A 13,650-nucleotide genomic window follows, 5' to 3' on the forward strand; every position below is an offset into this window, starting at 1 on the left:
AATTAGAAATTTTCTCAAAATTCCCCATACAGGAACTAGGGTTCAAACTCAGCCTTTTCTTTTTAAAAAAATAAAAACCTCAAAGCACATATTTTTTTCTATAAGAATTTTCCCCCAATATTAGCAAGAGAGTGAGTTGTATTGTTCATTTTGCACCTTCTAATTTATTTGCACTGATTTTTATAAATTTCTTTCAGAAATTTAAGGGTAGGAATCTGTCTTAGGCCTTCTACAATGGGTTGTCAAATTGCAAAAGAAAAAGCTAAAAAAAATTAATGTCATTTTCATGTCTTTTATTAGGTAAATCAGTAAATATTGTGTGTGGGTATTTGAGTGTGTAAAATGTTAGTACTTGTCTTAAAAATACATTTTGGCTGTGTAACCAGGTGATATAAATGTTATAAAAATGTGCTGATTTTACACTATTTTTGCATATGGAAAAATGGGATGCATCATTAGGCATGGGGCTCAAGGGCCTGCAATGGCACTGGAAGAACCAGGGCCCTCCCTCCTGTCTGAAGCGCTAAGCGCTGTAGGAATCACTAGAGTAGCTTGGCTTGAAGTCAGCACTCCATCAATACTTGTGAAATAGGATGCAATATTTTCCTGATCTATGGCCCTAATCTTCCTGTCCTCTCCTTCCTCCCTCTTCCCACAGGTCTGTTCTCCGGTGTCCTAAGAGGCGAGTTATGGGCGGCACTGCCTCTGGCCACACCATGAGACCTGAGTCTGCTTCCGCTCTGCCCTGGGCCCTGTTGTGTATGAGCACTGGGCGTCTGGCTGGCCCCCTCCCCACGGCCCGCCGCTGCTAGGAGGTAGAACTTCAGGACTGGTCCTTGGCCTGTTTCTACCTTTCACCTGCTCACCTCACCGCTCACGCCGCCTCCTGTGCAGTGCCCCCAATCCCAGCCCCCTCCCTGGCCTCCCTGGCTGGGGGTGCTCGGGGGTCCCTCGGGAGGACCACGACGCTGAAGGCTTCCTCTCACCCTCACGCACCTTCTCCTCCTCGAATCAAGGCCTCCGGATCCACATGGATAGCTGAGATCTTTTCTTGGAGAAAGACACTTTTCTCTCTGCTCTAGCCCCTCACTTTCCTACCTGATTTTCCCCCTCTTCTGCTGGCCTTGTCTTTTCCCTCTGCCTCTTTATTGAATTTCTTGCTTGTGTGCCCAGCTGGGGCCTTTTCACTTTTCTCCTCTCCCCACCCTCAGTATTTGCGTGTGTGCCTCCTCCCTCGTGTGTGCTCTCTGTCCCCTGTCTCTGTCTTGTCTTGCTCTCGCCCTCCCACTGCCGAGGGAGATCCTCCCCGAGGGCGATCCTCCCTGGGGGCTGTTCCCTGGCCTGTCTGTTCCTCCGGGCTCCGTCCCAGTAGCCATGATGAGCCTCACTCTCCCCTCAGTTTTCTTCACCCTGAAGGTGAGCATTGTGCTGGGGTCCCTGCTGGGCCTCTGCCTGGGCCTTGAGTTCATGGGCCTCCCCAACCAGTGGGCCCGCTACCTCCGCTGGGATGCCAGCACGCGCAGCGACCTGAGCTTCCAGTTCAAGACCAACGTCTCCACCGGGCTGCTCCTCTACCTGGATGATGGCGGCGTCTGCGACTTCCTCTGCCTCTCCCTGGTGGATGGCCGCGTTCAGCTCCGCTTCAGCATGGACTGCGCCGAGACTGCCGTGTTGTCCAACAAACAGGTGAACGACAGCAGCTGGCACTTCCTCATGGTGAGCCGTGACCGCCTGCGCACGGTGCTGATGCTTGATGGCGAGGGCCAGTCTGGGGAGCTGCAGGCCCAGAGGCCCCACATGGATGTGGTCAGTGACTTGTTCCTCGGTGGAGTGCCCGCTGACATACGACCTTCTGCCCTGACCCTTGATGGAGTACAGGCCATGCCCAGCTTCACGGGATTAATCCTGGATCTCAAGTATGGCAACTCGGAGCCTCGGCTTCTGGGGAGCCAGGGTGTCCAGTTGGATGCCGAGGGACCCTGTGGTGAGCGTCCCTGTGAAAATGGTGGGATCTGCTTTCTCCTGGATGGCCACCCCACCTGTGACTGTTCTACCACTGGCTATGGTGGCAAGCTCTGTTCGGAAGGTAAGGCCCTCTCCCCATCCCTCTCCTGCTAGAGACCCACCTACTGGATGGGGTGAGGGCCAAGATTCCTGATAGGAACCAGCTCTGTAGTGAGAGCTCCTTTAGCCACATGCTAGATAATTGGGCCCCTTTCCCGGAGGAGGTGGTAGAAATCCTTTTCTTGCTCTCAGTGGAAAATCTGTGGGATCTCAGCAGGAAAAGAATTCTGGCTACTCAACCATGGGCTCTGTACTCAACTCAAAGGGTCATATGGAGTCAACTGAACAGTCTGTGCCCCAGCGTGGTCCCTTCCATGGCAGCACAGTTTAGTGGGGTCAGCAGAGGGCAGATGGAAATTGACAAAGCAGTTATCTCTGTCTCTCTTGACCCCTTGAGACATAGACCCCTAGGGATGGGTGGGGAAACTTCCTCCTTATAGTCCCCAGCACAAGGAATGTCTGTGCAAAGAAGAATAAGGGTGGGGGATTGCAGGGCACACACTCGGCCCTGCTGTAAACCCAGTCCTTTCACTGTGCCGCTCCCCTCTCAACGCTCTGGGAGGCTTCTGGAGGGTGGGGAAGGCTTCTGGGCAAGGATCTTCTTGCCTCTTTGTTTTAGCAATGAGGACTTTTCATGAGGCTCCTCTTTAGATGTGGTTCCCTCTCCTGTCCTCTTCATGTACTGAGAACATTGCGAAGAGGCACTCACATTGCCTGGAGCCTTGTTCAGCCAAGCCTCCAAGGCAGCTGACAGTGCTCAGTAGAGATTGGAGAACCTCCCAGGTTCAACAACGACTTCCCAGAGAGAGGGAAGGAGGGACTTGTGCACAAAGGCTCAGGCTGCTCTTCCTTGTTCATCAAATTCTGACTGCTTGAGATTAGATCTGAGAGAAGTGGCCCAGGCTATAATCTGACAAATACTTAGAATCCAAACTCCTGGACTCCTGGACTCACTAAAGGCTCAGATTTGAGTAGGAGGAACTGTTGAAGTGAGAAAGTGTGAGAACTGACCATACGGGCACACACATGTTGGGAGGTTAGGATGACACGAGGCAAGGAAGTTAGGTTTCTTCCTGTCCTTTTTGGGTAAAGCCCTAGATTCTTCTAGAGAGGTTTGATGTTACCACCGCATACTGGTCTCTTCATGGAGGTGGTGGTGTGGTATGGGGGGAACAGTGGTTCTCAACCTTGGTCGCACAGTAGGATTACCTGGGCTGATTTAAAACTTTCAGGCCACACCCCAGGCTAGTTAAATCAGAATCTCTCGTGGTGGTGGTGGGGGGGTCCAAGCATCTGTATGTTTTCAAAGCTCCCCACATCATTCCAGTGTGTGATCAAGGTCGAGAGCGTCTGATACAGGGTCAAGGGCGATCAGATGGGTGGGGCCAGGTGAGAGTCTTGCCACTGACTCCCAGGATCTCTTCATTCAGGTAAGGCCCCGCTGCAGGTGTTCCTTAAACATTTTTCAGAACAGCCCAACCCCTAAATCAGGTTGTGGTTGATGTGAACTTTAGCTACCGGTAGCTATTTAAAAAAAATTTTTTTTAAATCAAAACAAAATTTATTTCCCAGGTGGGACGTGCTGGAGACTAAGCCACGCTGGAGGTCTTGCTGGAGGCCTGGCTGTGGGTCACGTTTACACTATTGCGGGAGCGCTGCCTGGGCCTCCACTTCTTCCCTCCGCTGGATCGGGCACCGCATCCCCCTCTTCCTGGGGGTGGGCTGTCAGGGAGATGCCAGACATATATGCTGTCCTTTTATGGCTTCTGTTTTCCCCCACTGAACCCATTGGAAAAAGGGGTGGGGAAGTGGGGCAGAGGCAACCCCAATTTAGAAGAACACTTTGGGAATGTGGTTACTGAAGTGCTTCTCACAAGCAGGTGCCTTCTGGAGCTGACTGCTGTTCCAAAGCTTCTTGGCTTTGGAGAAAGTTCTGCCTGAAGACGCTGACATGATCATTTGTTTTCTCATTCGCCCAAAGGATCTGTTCTGTTCTCAGAACTTGCATTGAAAGCTGGCATTCTTCCTTTCTAGGGACCAGGGTGTTTGCAAGTGTGTTGTTAACTCGCTGATTATCCCTGATTGCATTTTTTGTGTTTAAAAAGAACTCATTTCCTTGGGGCAGGTTTGGATCAGCACTTTTCTGCAGGAAAAAAAATCTCTGTACTGTATATGTATACAATTTGTCTTTTCTCTTCTCTCTCTCTCCTCTCTCTCTTTTGTGGGGGTGTGTGTGTCCCAGTCTCCAGTGGAATTTCTTCAGAGCAGATTGTATGCAGTCAAATTTTTAATAGCTAAATGCAATATGTATATTTTAATGTTTTTTTCCTACAAGGTTCAGATCATCTCCTGGCTATGGATTGATACCTCTATCTGTAAAAGGCAAACTCCTTTATTCTCCTGATACACAAATAGAGTAAACAAACTCTGTCGTAACAGTAACACTTGGCTGGCTTGGAACAGAGCAGGGCAGAGGTTGAGGTGCGGGTGGATGCTGGGGGAGGTAACAGAATGTACTGTTGATAAATTACCTGTTGATACTGGTAATTGTCATCATGTCTAGTCAATCACAAAAAAGCACCTCAGACTGTTAGAAAATATCCGTTGCCTCCACATGTAGTTAATTTTTAGAGGGTAAGTGGGAAAAACTCACCTGTCAAATGTTAAGGGGAAAGAAATCACAGCAGCTGCCAAGTGTCAAGCAGATCTGCACAAAAGATAAATATCTGAAGCAAATCCCTGCCCATTTTCCTAAAGATAATGTGGCGAAGTGGGTAGCGAGAATGCACCCATTTCCCCATGCTCACCTTGCATTGCATGTCACACATATTCCCAGCAGTTGGTCCTGTGCAAACAAGACCGTGATTGTCCCAATTTGCAGGAGGGGCCCTGCCATTTGATGTGTGAGGGCTTGCACCTGGCAAGGAAGGTTCATTTTTGTACTTTATGCTTTAGCCATTCAAAGAGCAGGGAGAGCTGTGAGGACTCCTGCAGCCTCAGATGTATGTGGCCGGGCTTGTTGGAGGCTCCTGTGGTCCATTAGCTCCTAGCCCTCCTGTGGTGCTGCTATTTGCTTGGCCCGTCTGGCTCTCCACACCTTGATGGCTCCAAAATGTCTTCCTGCTTCACCCCAGGGAGAATGCGTAGATGGGCCCCTCTCTCTTATGTGCTTTGGGATATTTTGACTCCCTGTTGGGTATCTTCCCTAGGAAAGACCCAGAAGACACAGGAGATAGTTGCTGAGGGAGAGTTGGGCCTAGGGTAAGAGGTAATGGACACAGTTATCTTTTCCTTCATTTGGCGAAGAACTTGCAGCTCAGGCTGCAGGCTGAATTATGCACAGGCTGCTTGGGAAAACTTCATTTCAAGATTCCCAACCTAATTAATAGTCACGGTGAACAGTGTGGCACATTATGGACAGAGAACAGGTCCCAGATTTTAACTTCTAGGTGTTATGTTTCATGGTCAACCAGTCTTGTTAATGTTGACATTTAATCTTGTCTTTTCAGTAATGGTCTTGGAGGACAAAAGTACAGATAACTCAAAATGATCTTAAAATGATGCATATCTGGTTTGGAATACAGCCGAGCGATGGCCTAGCATTTTTACCTGGCTTTTCGTTTGACTCAGCCTGTCCTGTTACGGGCAGGCTTGAAGCTCGGTGGCTAATGAAGAGGTATCCTTAGCTCCCTCTAGAGAACAGTCCCCTCATGGGTTATTGAGAATTTGTCATTACCTTGAAATGAGTTTAAACTGGATTGTTTATTTTAAAAACGTTCTTGGTTATGAATGTGCATGCATTGAATTTCTCAACAACCCTACGGTTGTGAAGAATTGACTCACTGCCAAGGTGTATACATTTCAGTACCAGTTTTCCCAAAGAGTTCATTCAGCATGAAGTCAGCCTGTGGCAGGCAGGGTGGAGCCAGGAAATGATGGAGAAGGTTTCACAGATTGACCTCTCTTCCCCAACCACCTGTGTCACATGCCATTCGTGTGATCACATTTTTAGGTTAATTCAGTAGAAAGGCATGATGTCCTAGCCCACTGGCAAAGGAAAAGTTGATTCTTTGTCTGCTATCTTTTCCTGCTGACTTGGGTAGGTGCCCAGACCGGAAGCTCCTTGTCTTGAGCTTAGCTGTTAGGTTTTCAAGTGCCGGGATCCTATAGTGAATGCAGTGGTGGGTGTTGGTGGTAGGAACCAGAGCCTTAGTACAGGCACAGTATTGTGTCATACCCAGGAGTGACCATCCCCTCTCTCTCCTGCTGTCTGAAGCTGAAATCCTACTCAGGTTCGTGGGATTGATGGCTCCACACCACTGTGTGGCTGTTGTATGCCTTCCTGAAAGTAAATTTCAATTGCTTTTCTTTTTCTTGAGAATTTTGTAGCCTTGCCCCATCTTGCAAAGCCAGAACTAGGATGGAATGGCATATCCTAAGAGGCGGCTGCTTACTCCTGCGCATTTACTGAGGTCCAAAGACATCCGACGCTGTAGTTAAGGGACCAGTGATTGCCCGGGTTGGGTCCTCCTGTTTGGGGCACTTGTGTAAAAACACATGCATCTGCCCCTCCTCCCACCAGTGCACATGCTGCTTGCATTGCAACATTGCTTTCTTCCTAATCTGTGTCAACTCTCAATGGCCTTGGGAAGGGGCAGGGACTGCAGGGGAGTGGTGAATAATCAGAGAGGAAAGGATAATCCTCCCTGGTGTGGAGAAGGTAGCCCAGTAGCCAGACCTTAAAATGTACACAAAGGAGGAAATGCTGCTTCTGCGAGTTGAGTTGATTCCCCACCTACCATTCAGGCTTTCGATGGGTCCAGCCCCGACTCTCTAGCCCCCCAGCCAGTCAGCAGGGGCTGTCGCTAAACGGAGGCTGAATAGGGGTCTGATTGCTCCTTTTTCCTCCTCTCCTCCTGATTACCAAGTGAGATTTCCTGGGTATACTGTATGCTAAATGGCAGAGCAGCCGCCTGCCACTCGCTCCAATTATCCCTCTTTTAACTGCTGAGGGAAGAGTAATTTTTTTTAAATCTCCCCCCTCCCATAATCTCTCTGCCTCCTTTAAAGAAATAAGACCCTTCTTGCACGTCCCCCCTTCAGTGGGGTGAGAGCGGCCTTCTCCCCTTGCAGAATCTGCATACCAGCTGCAGGCTGCAAAGAGGGTGGGCAATGGGTAACACTGTAGTCCAGATTCAGCAAGCTTGAGGGTCAGGCAGGCATTTTGCCAGGAGCCTTGGAGTGGCATGTGAACTTGCATTTGCATTTGGTAATGAGATACCACAGGCCCAACGCTGGGGGCTAATTATTTTCCAGACCCCTATCTCCCTTTGCAGGCTTTCCAGAATGATGGTTTCCAGTTCCTGGGGCAGCTGCCCATCAGCTGAGTCCTCTCTCTCCTTCACAGGGCAGAAGAGGTGGGGTGTGGGTTGCAAGCTGTGCTTGGGGGATGGGGCTAATCTACCCCTCCTCCTATGGCCCTGCAGTCACTGGCTCTGCAGTGTAGGTCCATAGCAGTGACACCCCAGAGGTGGAACTGGAGTGAGGAAGGCTTTAGGGGCAGGGCTCTGAAGGTTGGGTGTCCTTCCTTAGACAAAATAATAATATTACTAGCATTGCTATTATTGAATACCACTCCGGGCCTGACATTCTAGATGCGTTTTTTATTCATTGGCTCATCTAATTCTCACAAGACTCCTATGAGATCGATATCATTCACCAGTTCCATTTTACAGATGAGGAAACTGAGGTGCAGAGGAATTTGGAACCTGAACACAGTTTAGCATAGTGGTTAAGAGTATGGCTGCCGGAGGGAAAATGATCCGTGTATAAATTTGGGTTTGTGCATTTACACGTTATACGCCTTTGGAGACGGTTTTTGAAGCTTCAGTATTTTGATGAATAATAATGTAATATAATAATAATAGCTAACAATGATAGAGCACTTGTTCCATGCCCACCCTGTTTTAACTGCATTAGCTCTTGTAACCTTCACAACCACTCTTGACATACTATGATTATTCTCGTTTTGTAGATAAAGAAACTGAGGAACAAGAGGTTAAATAACTTATGCAAGATCACACAGATAATAAGAGGCAAAGCTGGGATTTGTGTGTAGGCAGCCTGGCTTCAGAGCCCACTTTCTTGACCACTGTGCATCTTGCCTCTCGGGTAAAGTAGGGATAATAAGAAGTCATACAGTATGGAGTTGTTGAGAACATTAAATGAGATAAAGCATATAATGTTATCTGCACAGTCTCCAGGAAAGAGCAAGTTCTGACTCTGGGCTATTGGCCCATGTAAGAACACACTGCACCTCAATTTGGTTTCACAGAAGATTTGATGCTTCCCTTTCAGCTACCCCTACCTCCCCCATTTTTCTTTATCCCAGTTTGAAAGGTGGCAGAAATAAAAGAAGAGAATTTCAGAAGTGTATGGAATCCAATTTCATTGCCACTTTCTCCTGCCCAAAAGTGTGTGGTTGTTGACAATGGTTGGGATGGTTGGATGGTATTCAGAGCTCTCTGCCTGTAAACATATGTTGTTCCGGCCCTCCTGGCGTCCCAGTGAGGCAGGTGGGGCAGCCTTATCATCCCACTGAATAGGTAAGGAGACCCAGACCTTGAACTTGTCTTGGGTAGGGGGTATGAGGGCAATGTTGCATGCTGCCTGCTTGGCAGGTATCTCTGGGACCTGAGAGCCCAGACTCCAAGCACAGCATTTTACCTCTGCTCATGGGCTGCCTTGCTGAGCACAAATGGCCTTGTCTCCAATGAGAAGAGGAGCACTGCCTCCCTGGATGGGATGATAAGCAAAATGTCAAGCTCCTGGCACAGGAGGTTATCAGCTTGGCCTGTCCCAGGAGGCTTGTTCCTCCCAGCCAGAGAGAGAGAGAGACACTAGGAAAGAGAGTGAAATGAATCAACATGAGTACAGTATGCAATTCCCAGCCTCAAGACCCTGGTTTTCAGTGAAGCAACTGGGATTGGACCCAGTTGGAGCACAGCTAAGCCCACACTGGAGCATCGGAGCATCGCTGGGCAGGATGGCCTCTTCAGACTTACCTTTGGTTTCCCAGGTTCCAGGAAGCGCCTAGCACCTCACTCCTGGTTGGTGGTAAAAGACGGAGTTCCTGGACTCTCCTGTCAGCCTCCTTCTACGTCTCCTGCTGCTTTCTGCTTCCCTGTACATACAACAAAACCAAACTCCTTTCTCTGTCTTCTTTTCTTTTCCTTTGTGTGTGTGGGAGGGGGAGATGATTACAGAGGTGGATTTACTGTGCAACTAAACCTTTCATGTATCCTCAGTTGCATAGACCTCTTCCAAAGCCCCATACCTAATTTTGCATTTACAATTTGGTTTGTTTTTTCTTAGGGAACTCCCCCCCTCCCCCACCAAATATCATAAGCTTCGGGCCTCACCTCTGTGGATCTACCTCTGTGAAGAGACTTGTTGCTGTCCAGTGACAGCAATGTTGCTCCGGGTGTATGTGTGATTTTCCCCCAACCAACGACCCTTCATCACAGACACGGTTTCCACGTCATGCCTCACAGGGGTGGAAGAGTCATGGCCAGGGAGTGTCAGAGCGGGGAGGGCATACAGGAATATCATTTGGGAAGGTGTGGTGGGAGAAGGAGACATCTAGGATATCCTGAGTAAAGGGAGGGAATGTTTGGAAATATTTGCTGTAGATTTAGAGGAACAAGCTGGCATTTAAACAGAGGGATAACTCCAGTCATCCTCCTGAGAATTCCCCAGCTGAAGTTGGGATGTTTGGTTTGCTGTGACTCTTTGGGAGGCTGTGTTGCAGGTGTCAGACTGAAGCTGACAGAGGAGAAGGACAAAGCGTGGCTCTGCAGTCTGTCTCCCGTGATCTATTTGGGAACTGACATTGCCAGTGGGTTGTCATTATTGCTGTTGTTCTCTGGAAATTGATGTCTTTGGGTGACCTATTTACAAGCGATGCGGGGCCCCCTTTAAATGTGTCATTGTCTATATATCTGCTCTCAGACCTCAACTGCTGTCCACTGTGTTCCTAAATAACATATTTTCCCAAGTTTTTTCTTCCCCCCAACCCTGGAACCAGTACCAGTAGCTTTCAAAAACAAATTGACCTCATATTTGTTCAGTGAAACTATCCAGTTCCACTCTGTGACAAAACTAACTTTGTATCTAGTCCTGGAAATTGTGAATGCTTTCAGCTCTTTTGGGGAAAACCACTGCACTATACAAAGGTATGTAACGGCCTAAGGAAGCTGGAAGACAGGGAGGGACGTGAACTGCAGGCAACGTGAAGCTCCTGGTTCAAGTTTTCTGTCTGTGAAATGCATTTAGGATCCTTCCGGCTTTACTGAGACTCTTATTTAAGTACAGTGTCTTTGTAGCTAAGAAAATTACACTGGGGAGCTTTTCCCTCAAGTTTCTTGATGAGATGTTATTCATCCGATCCTCTCCTGACATTTTTGCCTTTGATCTGCCAGTTTGGTTCTCCTGAAGTTGTTCTGTTTGCCAGTGTGAAGTCCTTAGAAGACGGAGTCTCAACAGTGCTATGGTTGTTGGCAACTTGAGGGCTGGAGTCTCCATTCCAGCAGGCAGTATATTTGAGGCAATCTGTAACCTCTCCTCCAGGTATGATTGGAAATGGGTTGCCCGCAGCCCCCTGGAGAATAGAAAAAAATGAAGCTGACAGTGTGTATAGCTTATTTACTTAATAAGTTACTCTTAAATAAAAATGAGTACTCCACTTGTGAGGAGGGGTAAGCTGGAAAGCAAAGCTGAAATAATTTGTGATCCAAATAGTGGGGAAAGAGCTAGACTGGGAGGTCACCAGATACAGTTTCTTTCCTCCTCCTCATTCTCTGGGGCTTCTTTCCTCTCCAGAAGGGCCCTGTCTCTTGCATCATTAGCCTTGAAGGGTTAAGGGCATGGGAAGAGGAGGCTTGGAGGGTGCTGAGCCTGTGACCCCTGGGATCCCTGAAAGACTAATCCTCCCATGGCATATTTGCTCGATCTAGGTCAGGAAAAACAAGGCGAGAGTTAAGGCAGAGGTGATGTACAATTGCATGATGTGCTGTGAGCCCTTGCTTAGTTTTAAGGAGACACACTGAAATTTGGGGGGTTGTAGGTGGAATCTGAGGGATGAAGAGCAGGTGCTGTGATGCTCATAGAGGATGCTAAGACATTGATATTGCCTTCTAGCCATGGCCTCACCCTGTGTAATATGCTAGAAATCAAGGTACATGTAGAGAGTCATGGGAAAATAAGTTTAAAGGGGACTTTGGAAGTCACTGGGTCCAACTACTCATTTCTCATTCTCTTCGGCACTGTTGAAGATGACCTTCCCACCCTGTCCCCCCAACCCCCCGGTCAACTGCAGTGATGGGAGCTCGATGCTTTTCAAGGCAGCCTAATGTACCTGTGATCAATGCTGAGTATTATCAGGGAAGTCTTCCCTACATCAGTCCCAACCACTTTCTCATTGTCCTCATCCTATTTAAAGCCTTCTGACCTTTGCAATGGGCAGTGTGCATGCGGGGGACAGGTGGGTGGGTCCTCATACTTCTGAATGATGCTTTGTGGGAATTAACCCTTGTGTCAAGGTAAAATTCATAAGGGGTTCTCTAATATGGCACTAGCAGTACACACACCACTGAGTTATTTAGAATTAACTGCTTGTGATTAATCTTAAACAGTGTGGGAGGGATTGGTGTGGGAAGAGATCTGATGGAAGCAGGTGATTCATGCTTCAGTCATTTTGTTCCTGGGGAGCTTGCATTGTGAGAGATTCATGGTTAGCCCCATCTCCGGCTCTATTGTCTGGGCCTCATTGCATCCCCCAAAGATGTCCTATCTTCCTCCATACCCAGCTAGCTTTTTAGCATCTCTGAATTTCTAAGGAGCTCCCTGGAAATCTCAAATTGCTCTGCAGTAAGATGGGAAGTTCTAGAATGCAATGGAATAGACGAAAAGGGAATTGGATTGGATTCACTTGACAAGCCTATCCTGGTAGCCATGGTCAGACATGCCAACAGAAATGAAGATTTTGCTAAAAAGCCTAGCATAATGGTTTAATAAAAAAGGTCATGAGATGAAGCAGTATTGAGTAGCTGCTCCTGGAGACTGGCCTTGGAAGCATATGCCCTTATCTGAAAATGCTTCCTCCTCTGCCAGGTTGCCCTGGGCATCTCATGTTTTTGGCACTGTTGGGCAGAAATCTCCCAGGGAGAGGGCTCAGGCAGGGCTAGAAGATGTTGCTCCTACATTGGCATAGACTGGAAACCTGCCAGGCAAATTCTCTCCTGCACCCTAAAGGGGATGAGGCTAGCCTTGGCTCTCAGCCACCTCTCCGTTGACAGTCATTTTACTGATACGGCCACAAAGAAAAGGGAACTCATCTCATAATTTTGTGGGTTAGAATAGTTCACTTTTAAGAGCAAAGCCCCTCACACCTATAATCCTAGCACTCTGGGAGGCTGAGGCGGGTGGACTGTTTGAGCTCAGGAGTTTGAGACCAGCCTGAGCAGGAGCAAGACCCTGTCTCTACTAAAAAATAGAAAGAAATTAGCTGTATAACTAAAAATATATAGAAAAAATTAGCTGGGCATGGTGTTGCATGCCTGTAGTCCCAGCTACTCGGGAGGCTGAGGCAGAAGGATCGCTTGAGCCCAGGAGTTTGAGGTTGCTGTGAGCTAGGCTGATGCGATGGCACTCACTCTAGCCCGGGCAACAGAGCGAGACTCTGTCTCAAAAAAGAAAAAAAAAAAAAAAATAAGAGCAAAGCCCACAGATATTGTTCGGAGTCTATGCATTGAAATGTAACCAGAGTTACACCAGTTTCTCATCTGTGTTCTCACTGTCTAGCCAGGCTTCGTGGACCACATGCGTGTGCTGGGGTGTGGTCAATTGCCACGTGTACAGAAGATGGTCAGGTTTTAGTTGCTGCGGAAACTTTGCTGTTTGCTCACGTGATATTGCATTTTCAGTCTTGTTAATGCAGATTGGGGCTATTTTTTCCTTGTGTAGAACATATAACCAGTGGCTACGTTTTGATGTACCTCTTGGCTCCCTTTGGCTTTCCCATCCTTAATGCAAGTTGCGATTGCTCAGCTGGGTTTCCTGAGTCCTGCTGCAGGCATGTACGTGAGGAGCTCCTCTCTTTGGAAATTGTAAAACATGAAACCAAGGGTGGGGGTGCTCTGTTTCCCACTGTTAATGCACATACAGGCTTGTGTGCTAAATGTCACATCTCTGACAAAAAGCAGGTGTTCAATAAATGTGTGTTGCCTTCATAAAGCACACTGTATGTGTATTTGTGTTTTATATGTGTACATACATGTCTGTGTTCACATATGTGTGCGCATGTGCTCACTAACGTGTGGTGGATGGATGCAGGTTCCCAGAAATGTGAACGTAATAATGTCTTGTTGAATAAATTGATCAACGAAGTCAGGTAGAACTTGGACCACACTGGCCACCACTGGAAAAGTCTTCTCTCTTTTAAGGAGGGGAGTGGTGTGTTTTCTGTGGGGTGGTTTTTGTTGAATCTGCATCAAGCACACACACATTCCACTTGGTTTGATCTAGTTG

At 47.9% G+C, this 13,650-nt stretch overlaps 1 protein-coding gene across 1 annotated transcript in view; it reads left to right on the forward strand.

Annotated features, from left to right (window-relative positions):
• The first annotated feature begins 1,377 nt into the window (after nt 1-1,377).
• Nucleotides 1,378-13,650, forward strand: part of NRXN3 (neurexin 3) — a 1,493,796-nt gene continuing 1,481,523 nt past the window's right edge. The window contains exon 1 of the mRNA XM_069465175.1: nt 1,378-2,086. Within this exon, the coding sequence (XP_069321276.1) occupies nt 1,378-2,086 (709 nt within the window). The remainder of the gene's footprint in view (nt 2,087-13,650) is intronic.

The sequence above is a fragment of the Eulemur rufifrons genome, chromosome 2, assembly GCF_041146395.1.
Source record: "Eulemur rufifrons isolate Redbay chromosome 2, OSU_ERuf_1, whole genome shotgun sequence".
Classification (NCBI taxonomy): Eukaryota; Metazoa; Chordata; class Mammalia; order Primates; family Lemuridae; genus Eulemur; species Eulemur rufifrons.